At 43.2% G+C, this 14,781-nt stretch overlaps 1 protein-coding gene across 1 annotated transcript in view; it reads left to right on the top strand.

Moving 5' to 3' along the window:
* Positions 1-14,781, top strand: part of CTNNBL1 (catenin beta like 1) — a 48,084-nt gene that overhangs the window by 3,856 nt on the left and 29,447 nt on the right. Inside the window, exons 2-7 of the mRNA XM_058036144.1 lie at positions 3,586-3,774; positions 5,931-6,037; positions 6,905-7,046; positions 10,680-10,775; positions 12,965-13,058; positions 13,783-13,874. Of these exons, the coding sequence (XP_057892127.1) occupies positions 3,586-3,774; positions 5,931-6,037; positions 6,905-7,046; positions 10,680-10,775; positions 12,965-13,058; positions 13,783-13,874 (720 nt within the window). The remainder of the gene's footprint in view (positions 1-3,585; positions 3,775-5,930; positions 6,038-6,904; positions 7,047-10,679; positions 10,776-12,964; positions 13,059-13,782; positions 13,875-14,781) is intronic.

Here is a 14,781-nt window from a genome sequence, read left to right as displayed (position 1 = left end):
TGCTTGGAGGGAGCCCAGGGGCGCTAGCAGATTATTGTGCTTTGATTTAGGACATTGTTTCCCTGTTCCTCGTGTGACATGTGGCTGATGCTGCTCCTGCTGCCCACACTGAGGTCAGGCTTGGCCTTACCAGACCAGGACCTGTGTCAGGTGTGTCTGGGGAAAGTCTGTACCAAAGGCTGGGCCCCAGGGAGTGTCTGTCAGCCAACAGGCACAACCAGGGCAGGAGGACTACAAGAGAAAGGGGAAGATAATCCTCCCGTTCCCAATTACCAGCTTCTGTTTACTTTATCATATTTTATAAACAGTAGCTTTTTTTAAACCCTTTTGTATTCATTGGTTTTTGTGTGGTGCTATCAGTGTTAGATTTAAATGAAAATGCCTGCTGAATAAATTACTGTGAATGCCCTGCATTCATCAGGAACAGAATTAAGCTTAGCTAACATAACAATTGAAAAATGCTTTTCTTGTGCATTTTCAAATGAATTCTAACTTCTTGCCAGATTCACCTTAGCACTGCTAAGTAAAAAAACCCCACATTTTGTTTATCAAATAATTAACTTTCTCTTTTCTACCAGAAAGGCAGAACTTGTGCAGATGTCTGTGAAGCTGTGGAATTGGTTAAATAAATGTGTTTGGACACAATCTGTGTGTTTGCTGAGCGAAATGCACCAGGCTCAGTGCAGCAACCTACGAGCTTAATTCTTGCTAGTTGGTAAGAGTCCTTTGCAAAACACAAATGCAAACCCAAGATGAAAATCAATGAGCAGAAAGTAATGCCTGCCTTAAATCAGTTGTTCATGACTGTGCATCCCTTGTGGAATGAGCAGGACCCAGGTGTTCCACTCAGGCCTCGGTTTCTTGGCTTTAATAAGCGCTGGTTGGGAACAGCAATGTTCTTAGCGAGGTTTTTGCATAACATCAATAAGGAGAGGCAAAGCCTTAATGCCTGCTTAATAGCGTTTGCCCGAATTCAATTACTGCCTATTGCCAGGCTCTGGCAGCGTTAATGATCACACACGGGGCACTTCCCTGATTTATCATAATGATTCTGCTCCGTGGTACAGAGCCTCCCCCAGCAATGCATAAATACAGAAAAGGGGAAAATAATTGAGATGGAAGCAAGGGTGTAAATTCTGATCTTGAGGATTGTGTACTCTGAGGAAATGGGGATGGTTTTGTGATGGAGTTCTAGTTTAGGTTTTGTTTTGGGATACAATCCCTTCCTATGTTACTTTATATCTGATAGACCCCCAGCTCCCTCAGCCTCTCATTACACCTCAGGCTTTGGTCCTTTTTGATGTTTAGAAATAAGAGTGAGGATTGAGATTCCAATTCCAAATTAGGAATATCCATGACAAATCTTGTTGAGATTTAGATGTAAATTTTGGGATTTACGCCACTTATAGCTGTATTTGTGACATTAATCTGTCAAAGATGGTTTAGGATGGTATTACCAAGGAGTGAATGGAAGGACAGGGGAAGGGCAGGGCCCCTTGTGACATCAAGGACATTGAGTAATGAGTATGGATTTACTGAAGTTTTTCCTTGGATGATGTCATTTAGAAGAGCACCTTTTCCTTATTCTTTTTATGGGTTTGCTGGTTGCTCAGGGAGTGTTTGAATTATTAGTTGTTGTCAATGACACATTTGTTTCCAAATGGATCTATGTGAAATTATATTTTAATGTACCTAGAAGATAAGTAATAGGAATCTGCTTAAAAAAAACCCAATCCACAAAACCCTCCAAGCAAATAAATTTTTCATTTCACAGAATCTCTGGGTATGCTTCCACGTCATGGCTGTTGAATTATGAGCTGAGTAACTGCTTTAAAAGTGCATGGAGGCACTTTAGAAAGGTTTTAAGTCAGGAATGTACCATCTGTAATGGAAATGGCAGAGAAGATATAGAGAGAAAGCAGACAGATAACAGAGCTTGAACAGGTTTGCCTGGGAGCGAGCAGATACAGCTCTGATTTGTGCTAATGTGTTGTCTGGGAAACTTGATTCTGTGTCTTCCCTAAAGTGTGACAAGGTGGTAACCCTGAAAACAAGGTGATCCCAGCCAGGCTGCTGTCTGGCCCCTGCTTCTTAACTATAATTAACTCCTCATGTGCTTTTTGGGGCTGGCTGGGGGAGCTTTATTTTTTTACATCTCCTGAAAGCAGCATTTTCTCCAGAGCAGATGATTTACCAGCTTGTCATTGGGCTGTGCCACTGGTGCAGTGCATGGCAGAACTGGAACCTCTGCTGGATTCCCTTAGGAGCCTGCAAGGTTTATTACCCTCTGCAGCCCAAAAGTTCCCAACCTGCCAGGGAGCTGGAAATTCCCATCTTGATGCTCACACTAGTGCCAGACCTGGCAGGAGAATGACACTGTCACTTATTTCCTCTGCACCTTTCTTTGGATCAAACATGGGAAGGAATCTCAGTCTCACATGAAAGCAGGGCCTGTATTCATGGAAGCCTGGTGTGACTTTTGCCATTTTAGACAAAGGGTCCCAGAGCAGAAGAGCAGGGGCTGCCTGCCAGGTGCTGTTTTATAAATTAAAATGGACATGTGTTAGACCTAATGAGGTTACAAAATCACCTACCAGGTGACTTGAGCAGTGTTGCAAAGTAAATGTGTTTTTGTTATTATTTTCTTATTCTTGATTCATACACTCCTTTTAAATAGCAAAGAATTAAGCTTTGTTTTGCTGTAGTTATAGAGCATAGAGTATTCTTCCAGCTTGGTTGTCCTTCAGAAATGTGAGAGACCAAATTTAATGTCCTTGTAGCTTTTGAGGGGAAAATTTTTTCTTCTGTTGCAAATACTTTTATCCCTTTCTGCCTGAATGAAAACATGGGATTAGGATTAACGTACTTCTTCTTGTCCTTGGCAAATTACCTTTAATTTTGACAATCAACTAGAAATAGTGGGATAAAATAATAGGAATTGTTTTTTCAAGCAAACCATGATGTTTTGGGCCCTGTTTAATCCAGTGCCAAGCCCCTGCAGAGCTGCAGCAAGCAGCAGTCCTCTTTGTCCTCCCTACTCTGAGTTGGGTTTATTCTGCTTTTGCTTGTCAGCAAACTTCAGACAGAAGGATGGGGGTGAAATGGGCGGCACACAGGAATTCAATATAGTCTTGTGTACGTTGTGGGTAAAAAATGATCGTTCCCTGCTGTCTGCTGAGCATATCAGTCTGCTGGCTGTGAAATGTGGGGTTGTCTGAGCTGAGTCAGCAGCCTGGGGTTCCTTGATGGGCAGCTGTTCCCCACTGAGCAGGGCTGCTCGGCCACTCCTTGTCTGTGCACTCCTTGTCCTTGCTGTCTATGAAGATATTTTCCCGTGAATTGTGTTCATAGATCAAAGAAGGTAGGATGTTGACACAGCTCTTGGCAGAGGCATTCATCTACTCATGTGATGTTCCACTTCACTAAATTAATTTCCTTTCCAGTTTTCAGAGTTATTAAGTGTCGTGTAAGCAAATCTTTTAAACTTGTAAGAATTTCCTCAGTATGGTTTGTAATATTGGTATTCTGGTTTGCAAGGGTCACTAAACACTTGTATTCATTCACCTTTTATTTGTGTGACTTCAGCCCAACAGAGGGACAAAAAGACCCCGTGATGAAGAGGAAGAGGAAATCAAAGCACGTCGGAAACAGGCCAGTGCCCGAGAGCATGGCCGTCACAGGGAAGAGGAGTCTGCTGCCCTGGAAGAAACTGATGATGAGAAGAAGAAACTCCTTCAGATAATTGAGAGGGATGGAGAAGAGGAAGATGAGGAAGTAAGTCCTCTGGGAAAGGAGAGGCAGTGGGAATAACCAAACACTAAACTCCTTCTCTGTGATTCCCATTTCTTGCCATGTAGGTGGTGAGACTTAACGTGATTTTTCTGTTCTCATACAGCTTCAGGTTGTGGGTTTGCTTTCCTGCCCTGCGGGGTGTTCATTAATTTCAAATTTCTCAAATATCTCAGCTGAGGATTTAGAGTGGGGACAAAAGGGAGAAGGCTTTCAAGTCTAATCTCTGTTTGTTCTGAGAATACCCAGATCACCTTCTAAAGTATATTTTTAGGAAACAGTTTCTGTGTTCTAACCAATTTCCTGACTATTGTTCTCATCAGTACCCCCGACCATGCAGCTTCTCCCCCTCTTTGTAGCTGTGCAGCAGCAGCAAATAAACAAACATTCTTCTGTACAAGAAAGGTCTTGGGTCAGAGGAGGGGGGTGGCAGCTGTCAAGGGTAAATGATTTCAAGCCTTGGAGACAGAAATCCAATGCTGCATTGGCCTTTCTGCCAAGGGCCAGGGAAAAGATCACTTTATAAATGTGACACATGGATTGGTATAAATCTAGAAGATATTTGCTTCCTGCTGCCTGTGTCCTGTTTGATAAAAAAACAAGTGATATTCACCACTGCAGAATCGTGTAGCTTTGTAAAATATCAATGTCCTTTGTATACAGCATTGCCAGCATCCGTCTTTAAGAATCTCCCTCTTTTTTTTGATGTTGAGCTATTGCCATGACAGTTGTTGCTGATAGTAGAGGAAGATAATGCAGGATTTCTGTAGCATTTCAGCTCCAGGGAGGATGGATCGAGGAAAGAGGAGTCCTCCTGACTGGCTGGAGTCTTGTGGATTCCTGCAGTGTGCCAGTCCCTCATCTCTGTCAAGTGAAGTCCTCCCAGCCAGACATTTTAAAGGCTGAAAGTCCAGGCTTTAGAATCCAAATATCTTGTTTATTACTTTGGACTGCAGTTAATATAAGTGCCATTAAAATGTGCTTTGTCCCAGTAAATTTGATGTGAAGAAGCTAATCTGTAGGACACTGCAATACCTAATGCAAATTCAATACAAGATATAAAGCAGATCCTAATGGAGATATCATAGTGATATGTGTTAGAGGAAGCAAAGAATCAAAGGGAACAGAAGGAAGCAGTGTCAGCATGTGTGGGTTGAAATCCCAGTGCAAGAAGAATGTGCTTTGGGCACTGTAGTATTGATTGGCTGGATGGGGTGATGACATGAGTGGGATGGCAATGAGACAGCTGGGCAAAGGAACGGAGGAAATCCAATCATAACTGAAGGCTGGGGCTGGTGTTGTTATTGTAATGGAGTTTGCTGAAGAAATGGAGGTTTTCTGTCTCATACCAGATTGCTGCTTAGAGTCGCTGACCAAAGAATCTGCAGCACCAGCAGCAGCTCTTGATTTAATCCTGAGGGGCACTTGGCTAAAGATGGGAGGGTGTCTGGTTTGGTTTTTGTTTTGAGAGCTTCTCTTAAATAGTGGTTGTAACACAGTCAGAGGAGAGGGAGGAGGTTACACAGGGAAATCTATATCATCAATTTTTTAATAAAAGAAGTGCATTAAAGTCATAAACTAAGGAAAATGTTTGTAGGTGTCAGGGAGGCAGCCGAGGTTGTATTGCTGCTGTACAGTAAATATACAACTCCAGCTGAGAAACACCTTAGGAGCATTTACAAAATAAAGAGAAAATACTAGAGTGGAATATTGATTTATTTTTTTCTTTAGGAAAAGGCTTTAAGATAACAGTGAAAGCTTATCCAAGTGAGGAAAATGCGGAAGAACATAACTTCAGGGCAGTTAAATGTAGACTTCAAAAAAACAATAGCACAACAAGGGACTTCTGCAGAGAAGCTCTCCCTGGGCACAGGCTGTGAGTGCAGGTTTGCTCTATGTCAGAAGCAAAAAAACCTCGATATGAGCTGGTGGTGCCAGGTTATAACAGGTGTGAAAGAGCAGCTCGAGGTGTGAGCTGGAGTGGGTGGTGATGGCCTGTGAGGTGTTTGGCAGCTCTCTGCAGGGAGATTCCAGAGCTGGCTGGAATTCCCAGGGCCTGGGCCTGGCTGCAGTCCCACCACATTGCTGATATTTCTTCAGCCATTCAAAGCTTATTTTTCTGCCTTTTCTCATTTGGTCAGGAGGAACCTTTGGATGAAAGCTCAGTGAAGAAGATGATTCTCACCTTTGAGAAGAGATCCTACAAAAACCAGGAGCTGCGGATCAAGTTTCCTGATAATCCAGAGAAGTAAGACTGGGCTTAACTTTTCTCCCTTTGATTTTAGGTGTAAGCCTAAATAAATTGCTGGAATATAGAGATGTTTTCAGTTACATAAGGCTTATGTAACTGCAGTTATTGCCCTGTAGTTCTTCTAAATATTATTTGAAACTGATTTTGTTAATTAAAAATGCCTTTATTGAGACTCTGGTGGGGCCAATATATGGCTGGCAGCACAAAAAGCATTATCAGCAATAATTAAAGGTTTCATTCTGTCATTTGATATGAAGGTGTGTGCTTGCATACCAGCCAGAGGTCTGTGTTGGGAGGAAATTATTTCATGTTACCCAGTCCTGTGGTGAGGAGAACAGCTGGGATGGGCTCCAAGAGCCAGTTGTGTGTTTCTGTCCTTGAAACCTCTTCCTCCCTTCAAGATGTTCTGTTATTCACTTTAAAGGGATTTCTTCCTACAGTTCAGTGCCATTATTTTTTGTCCAGTTTGCTGTCCTTTGCCTTACCCAGATTATATTTATGGACTTCAGACTCTTACAACCCACATACTAATATGTGCTAGCTAGGGAAAGTGCAGTGCTCTGCAGAATTTATTTTAAAAGCAAGTTTTCTCATGTGTGGCTGCAGCATCTTGATTTTACTTTCTTCTTGAAATTCTAGAACTGATTTAGAAAATTGGAACAAATCTGCTTGTTTACTCTATGTAAATGACACAGTAGAAATGTTTATGCTGCTGCACGATTAAACTTCGAGGGGCAGGTGTAGGACAGGGAGGATAGAAATGCTGGTGCCATGTGCACCTGGGGTGACAAGTCCTATGTGGTGTCTCCTGGAAGGTAGTGGTCTCTTCTTGCCTTTTTGTTACCTTTTTTTGTCTCGCCTCAGGTTTATGGAGTCAGAGCTGGATTTAAATGACATCATTCAGGAAATGCACGTGATCGCGACGATGCCCGGCCTGTATCACCTGCTGGTGGAGCTGAATGCTGTGCAGTCTCTGCTTGGGCTGCTGGGACATGACAACACAGATATCCTTCAGTTGTTAAAGCAGCTCTCATGGGAGAGGCTTTCTGCAGACTTTTCTGTAATCTCTCATATCCTCTTTCCTAGGCTCCTGTAGATGTTTTTCTCCTCTTCCTACCACACTGAATTTATGTGTTGGTTTTTCATTTTTTTTCCCAGTGAAAGCCCTCTTTGTTCAAGTAATATTGATTCTGAATTTTTTTCAGTGCTGGTATTCTCCTTTCTTGTTTTATGACCCTTTCATCTAGTTTTGACTGGCAGTGTTAAGAGTGTGAGCAGATGAGCAGCACAGGACAAGTGAAGGCCTGGGCTTAGCAGCAATAATCTCAGACTGCAAACTTTGGAATAACCTCAGTGAAAATTAAACTGTTTTACCCTTTCTTGCTGAGAGCTGAGCTGTTAGGCTGTCAGCTGTTTGTCATGGACTAACTCACCACATGCTTCACCTTAGTTTGTAAATGTGCCCTCTTCATGTGCCCATACCTTTGGTTTGGTGTGCACAGAGCTCAAGGCTGTGGGTGGCCCCTCTGGTTAAGTACATTTTCAGAGACAATTCCATTTCCATGCTCAGTGAAGTCCAATGTCACTGACCCTGATCCCTCTGTGCACCTGGCTCTTGTACCTCTGGAGCTCTGAGGGCACCTGAGAGAGAGCTTCCTATTTATGTAGTGTTGATCAAAACCAGTGCCATTTTTTGAGTACGCTGATGCCTTGATGCTTAGCTGTCATCTGGGAGCTGGCACTATGCCCAGCTCACCACTGTGCAGTCTGTAAAAGCAGACCTCAGACCGCTTTGCTTGTAAAATATTCTACAGCAGATTAAGCTGAAAAATTGTTACATGACTTGGGAGATTGCATGTCTGTGTCCTGAAAATATCTGTGGGTGGAGGGAGCAGTGAAGCCCTGTGGAAAGGGCACTGCGTGTCGACTTGAGTCTCAGGCAGTCCTTTTTCCATTTTTATTGATCCATGGCCTTAGGAAGGTAATTTATTCTTTGCTTCTTTATGTGTAAAGCAGGAGATAACACTTACCAGCTTTCCTGAGGTGTTTTGGAATATACAATGTGAAAAGGCCTGTTAGTGCTGCATGTTGTGGTCTGATGCACAGATCTTGGTTTTCTTTTTTAGCACTTTTCTTTATAGCACCATCTATTGAGAATTCATAATTCATTCTTTCTAAGTGGGTGCAGTGATCAGAAGCTAAAACCAAAACATAAATATTTTATTGCATGCCAGTTTATATTAGCGAGCACTGTGTTTGGGTATTTTGACTTGCATCAGGTGGAACCTTGATGTGGTGAATGCTGGTCCCTGCAAAACAGTAAACCCCACAGCTTCCCTTATCCAAGATCTGCAAGGAAATGGCTCTCAAATAACTGTTAACAATTTATGTTGTACAGGGGGAAGCTCCTCCCATGCAAATCCAATTTCGTGGTTACTGTAGTTTAATTATTTATTTTATACCAGACACCACAGACTTGTTTGTACTATGTGCTTTTATACTGAATTTCTCATTCATAGGGAAAAAAGGAACAGTGGGAATATTGACTGGGATAGCAGAGCTGTTTTCCAGATAAAGTGCACCAGAGTACAGCTTGCATTATCCTGTCTGCCATGGAAAGCTTTGTGCTGGGATCACTGCTGCTGTCAAAGACTTGTCAGGGTTTCCAGTGTGAACTCTTTTTATTTGCTTTGCAACTTGCCTGTCAATGAATTTATGGGTAGGAATTTGGCCTGAGAGCTGCAATTTTGGGAAAAGTATATTTTGTGTTATAAAACTGCTGAAGTGTTTTGAGCTCCATTGGAAGCAGAGACTGCTGCTGCTCACATACAGGGTAGAAGCACTATTGAAGTGAAACATCTAGACATAAAACTGCATTGATACAGCTCAGGTTTTCTAATGATGTTTTGTTAAAACAAATGGGAAAATATTTTTTAAAATGAGTTCTTCAAGGAGAGAACTAAACAAATGGCTCTTTGAAGCGATTTAATTGTGGTGTCTTGAGGGACTAATGGAAGGAGACAAAAGAAATGTCCAGGGGGAGCAAATAATCTGCTGAATGATTCATACAGTTTTACACAAAACATGTGAATGAAAGATGATCACCAACAAGATTTTATTAATGAAAGACATGAAAGCTTCAAGTGAGGCTTTGCTTTACTATCTCCTAAATTTTATAGGACAGCTGATACTCTCACTGCAAGCCCCAACAGAAGCTTCCCAGAGAGGAATGCCCTGCATTATGAACTCTACTGAATTCTTTGTTGTGCACTCTCAAAAGAACTTGGTTCAGTTATCTTTGTAGCACCCAGGAGACTGCAGAAATCTTCAACTGATTCCTCCCTGAGCTTTCTCTCCCACGAGCTGATGAAACCCCATTCCCTCAATTTGTCCTCATCCATCCTGTATTAACCCCCAGACCACCTCAGTGGTCCTCTGCTCTCCCAAACACAGTATGTCAAGGCCTCTCTTTTATTGGGAGAGCCCACAACTGAACAAAATATTCTGCAAGTTGCCCCATGAGTGCCAAGGAAAATAAAATAATTCCTTCTGTTGACTTGCTTGTTTTGCTGTTGCTGGTGCACTGTAGTGTGTGATTTGCCTTTGTCGCTGCGGTGACACTCTGCTGAGGTGACACTTGCCTGAAGTGACATGCTGGTGACTCTCCTGCAGCTTGTCCAGCAGAAAGTCCAGGCTCTCTCTTGCAGAGCTCACTTCTCCAGCCAGCCCCAGCACACGGCTGAACCTCACTAAGAAAAGACAGATGAAAATACTTTTCCTGTTGCTGCTTGTGTTTTTGAACAAATGCACAAATAGGAGACCTGGGAGCCTCTTTGTCAGCCTGGGCACTTGAGAGAGATCCATCACAGAGTGGTTATTTAGGACATTGAGAAAACCACAGCTCCTGCTCTGCCCTTGGGACGCAGGCAGGATTGATCAGTGTGTCTGAGAGAATAGGGAAGTGGGTCTAATGAGCTGGAATGCGTCTTGTCGTACAAGGGAGCTGTGCAGCAGGCAGGGGAGCTGTGTGTTATGCAGCCCAGAGTTAATGAGTGAAAATTGGGCTGGCAGAAGCTCTGCTGTTCCTGTGAGGCCTGTGGTTTGAGGAGTGTGCTGCCCTAATTGGGCTGGGCAGAGGGGTGTGATACTCCTGCTGCCGGCGCTGCCCTCGTTAGGGGTGTGTGTGTATCAGGTTAGCAGGGCTATCACTGAGAGCAGAATACCCAAATCACATTATTGTAACTCATTTCTCTTTGCATGTGTTCAGTCTTGACAATGCAACATGGTGCCTCCTTAGACCAACTCCAGCATGGTTGAAAAAAAATAAGTAACTACCATGAAGAAACAGTAAAATTGCCTGATACAGTAAGCACGGAATCACATTTGTTTTTATCATTCCTAATTGTTCAGATTCCCTAATTTTAGCACTTCTGGGGAAGGTCTGCTGCAGTAGTCTGTGAGCTCTTGTGTCTGGTACCCTGTGCCCTGCTGCTGTGATTGCAATGCATTTTATCACCTCACTGGTAATGTATTGCTAGTTGCTTTGGGGTCATGTCATGAACACATTGGCCTAAGAGCCATCTTCTATTGATACTAATGCATTTGCCTCCCTGATGGTTTTCCTTAACACCCAGTACATGTTTCCATAGCTGTGGTTGATTTGCTGCAAGAGCTGACTGATATTGATACTCTCCATGAGAGTGAAGAAGGAGCTGAAGTTCTCATAGATGCTCTTGTGAGTAGGAAACCCCAAATTATTTCAGTGCCTCAACATCTGCCTCAGCCCAGCAATGAACACTGGCCCATCCTGCAGTTGGCAGCTGTGTCTGGGTGACTTTGCTGCCAACATTGTGATGGAGATAGCCAGGAGAAGCCTGTTTGAACCTGAGACCATGATGGCTGTTTTTGATTAAATGCTAGAGTTTGAGGAGTGGGTGGTTGCACCAATTGCACATTGTTGCACCACTTCTTTTTTGGAAGGAGCACTGTCATATTGCAAAATTTGTGTAGGCTAGGGGATTTTTTGGTGCAGGGAGGGAGAATGAAGTAATAATATTTGTGACTTGGACAGTGTCCCATTGAAAACAGGAGCTTTGTTTGCATTTCCCTTCTCTCCTGTGGAAAAGTGACCTGGGTTCACTAATGGAGAACTGAAATTTGTTACCCAAAGGACAGTGATGCCTCTGTGATCTTTCAGTCTCACCTCTTGCACAGGAGACTGTGCAGTAACTTGTTTCAAGCCTAAAAATCTGGGCTTGAACTGGAGTATCTGTTGGTGAGGGTGGGATTTTTTTCTTAACAAGAAGTAAAAACTTGAAAATTTTCATGTAGCAGAGCAAATGAACTTTAAGGGTGGAGGAGGGTACAGAGGTAAGGATCCCTTTTTGCACAGAGAGTTAACCAAGCCAGAAAATTACTTAGGTGGGTGGCAGCTGCATTGGTTGGTGTTAAGTGTTCCTTGCACACTTAGCCCTCTGAGTGCCTCTTGGCCTCTATGGGGTGGATTTCCCCTTTTCCTGGTGTTTGTGTTGGGTGCCTCCTGCTCCCCAGCTGCAGAAGGGGAATACAACCCCCCCAGAGAGGTGATGCCCAGCCAAACATGAGTTTTACAGGTCTGTCCTACCTTGGAGCTGGTGAATTGCTGCCTTTGAGCATCACTATGGCTGTGTCTGTGTCTGGTTCTGTAACTATTGTGTTGAATTTGAAGGACAGGAAATTACAGTTTTTCTTTTGTTTGCTTTGTTTGGCTGCTCTGTTTTCTTCTACAATCCTTGTCCAGTCACTAGAATGTTTCCTTCCAGAGGTTAATGACAGTGCCCAGAGCCCAGTTCCTCCAGCTGGCCTCTGGGCTGTTGTTAATTACTCTGCCTTGGTGAGGAGATTGCTGGGTGAAGGAATTGGGAGAGAGGAGCTGCTAGAGAAGATGTTTTCTATAAAATATGTGGAGAGGTAGTAAATCAAGTGAAGTTCTTTCTGTTTGCATTGTCACCAGCTCACTGATAATAGCCATGTTTAGAGGTTTCATTGTCCTGTTTGAAAGAAACAGGTCAAGTGTATCTTGGGAGAAATGTTTAGATATCTGCTTTTTAGATTACTTTTTTGTTTAGGAAAGTAGGTAAAAGGTTGGAGGCTATCTGAAGATTGTTGCATTGTTTTCTGCAGCAGCCCATGTATGTGTTTTGTCCACATATTTACTGGGCCCAAAGCTGGTTAAGACTGTTTGAATTGGTAATGTTATTTTGTTTAACTGTTCCAAGCTCACCTCCACAATGGAAAGTTTGCCAGAGTCAAGCTGTGACTCTTTCCAATTCCAGTTTTAAAGACTTATTTTGGGTGGGAGCTCTGTGATTCAGGGACTCCCCCCTGCCTCTCTGCCTTTTCCTTAACTCACTGAAGTCAACTTGGTGCATTCATCTTGAGAGGATTTAACTGCAGGACTTCAGCTGGTGACAGTTCAACTCTTGGGTTTGGACCTGTGTGTGAGCATTGTTCTGTCAGAGTTTTGTACCTGTTAGGTGGAAGGTCCAGCAGCAATGTAGGCAGGCAGCAGTGACCAGCTGTGACCAGCTGTGACCAGCTGTTTGCAGAGCTGACAGTTCTCCCATCCACAGTGGTTTGTGAACCTCATGCTTCAGAATTCTGAGGGATTATTAATGAGTCAGGCTGGTTTAGGAAATAAGACTGTGACAAGGTGCATGTTTCCCTCCTGATAGTTTTCTGTTTAATCTGAAACACAAAAGTTGTTTCATTAATTAGGGAAAATATAGTGACAGATTTACATGATGATTCCTTTGCTTCCTCTGAGATATTACAGCAGGGTTGTTCATGTCTTCTGGTCATGTCTGGCAGGGTGTTTCCGTTTTTGTCTTCTTCTCTTCATTCTTGTTTCTTATCTCTGTCTTTTCCATGACCCTGGGGATTTAGGTGGAGGGCCAGGTCGTGGCCTTGTTGGTCCAGAATTTAGAGCGCCTGGATGAAAGTGTGAAGGAGGAGGCTGATGGTGTCCACAACACCCTGGGTAAGTGGCTGCTGCACAGCCCCTTGCTTCTTTCTGTGGTTTGTACCAAGGGGTGTGAGTTACCCCTTCCTTTCCCCCCTCATCTTTTTCTCTTGGACTGCCAGCACTGCAGTAGAGGATCTGGCACAGCTTTTATTCAAGCACAGCTTGGAATCACTTGTCCCTGGAGCCAGAGTTTGTCCTTTGTCCCATGGCTGCATGAAAGGTGCCTCTTCCCAAACCAGCTGTATTGGGAGGTGCAGATTCATGGATCACTGCCCTGCACCAGAGGCAATCACAGAACTATTTGGGTTGGTAAAGCTCTCTAAGATCACTGAGTCCAGCTCTTAAACCAGCACAGCCAAGGCCACCACTAAACCGTGTCCCAAAGTGCCACATCTACACAACTTTTAAAAACCTCCAGCAAAGTGCTCCACTGTCCATGTATTTACTATGAACATATCTGTGAGCTATACTTTGTTTCTGTTTTAGTAATATATTTAACTTTCAGGTAGTAAAACATTTGCAATTCGTGGAAGGACACAACTGCCCCTCTGCTGCCTGATCTGCACAGCACAGAACCATTGCAGGGTGGTGCCCCTGCAGGCAGTGACACTATCACCCACTCCTTGCAGTCCTTTGGGATTGTAATCTCCCAGGGCTGTAATAATGAGAGAGACTGGAAACAAGAGATTTGTAATTTTTGGTGGGGAGAACCATCTATTTTCTGTGTCTTTCTTGCCAGGAATTGTGGAGAACATGGCAGAGTTCAGGCCGGAGATGTGCACGGAGGCTGCACAGCAGGGCCTCATGCAGTGGCTGCTCAAGAGGCTGAAGGTGAGCTGGTTTCTCACTTCTACAGACCAGTTAGTTTAAGAAAAGCCAGTTGTGCTTGCATGTGTTGTAAAAGCCCAGTTAAAGATAAAAAGTGAATAGTTCAGGGTCTATGTCTTCAGCAGTTTTAGTTTAAAGAGGCACACTTGAGTTTTGGCTTAATAAATGTCTTGCAGTAGAAATTGTCTCTTTTATCTTTTCATATGATTCATACATGTTGAATTTCCATGTGTGAGTTCTGTAGGACTATGAAAGCTGACCAGTGAGAGGGGACACTAATATTAACCATTTTCTGGCCTTTGCTTCCCACATTTCTAGCAATTTCTGAGTTTTAAGTGATGTCTGTGTTTAAATGCTGCTGGGGGCAGCTTTTGCTTTGAACTCAGCTAATTGCCTTTTAAATGAAAAGCTGCTTTTCATACTCTGCATCCTTTGACAGCGAGTTACACACTTTAACTCTGTCTTGTGTGAAAAAATGCCTAAACATTCACTGGAAAATGCTGTAGAAAAAGAATGGATAGTTCAGCCCTCTCACAGAAATAGTAAAGGAAATATAGCAAAGAAATTCTGGCTGTTCTCTAACCTGTCAGTAAGGCATTAGCACTTCCATGCTTAAATGTCTACATGATTAGAAAGACTCTGAGTTGCAGAAATTCTCCATCAGCTGTGTAAGTGCAGGTACCCCTCTGTGCACTTCACATCCTTGTTAGCAGAAGTAATCTGTAATTTCTCTCTACAGGTAGTAACATAATTATGTTCTTTGCTTAAAAATAAAAAGTGACGTTAATTTTAGTCTTGGCAGGTAGGTACTGCTGCCTGCCTTAGAATTGCTGTGGCAGCTGAAAGACTGAAAAACTTGGGAAAGCAAAGTAATCCCAGCTAGGATTCCCCTGCTTGGTGCCACAGAACA

Source organism: Melospiza georgiana, chromosome 17 (genome assembly GCF_028018845.1).
Source record: "Melospiza georgiana isolate bMelGeo1 chromosome 17, bMelGeo1.pri, whole genome shotgun sequence".
Lineage (NCBI taxonomy): Eukaryota > Metazoa > Chordata > Aves > Passeriformes > Passerellidae > Melospiza > Melospiza georgiana.
This window is presented reverse-complemented; position numbering and strand designations above follow the sequence as displayed.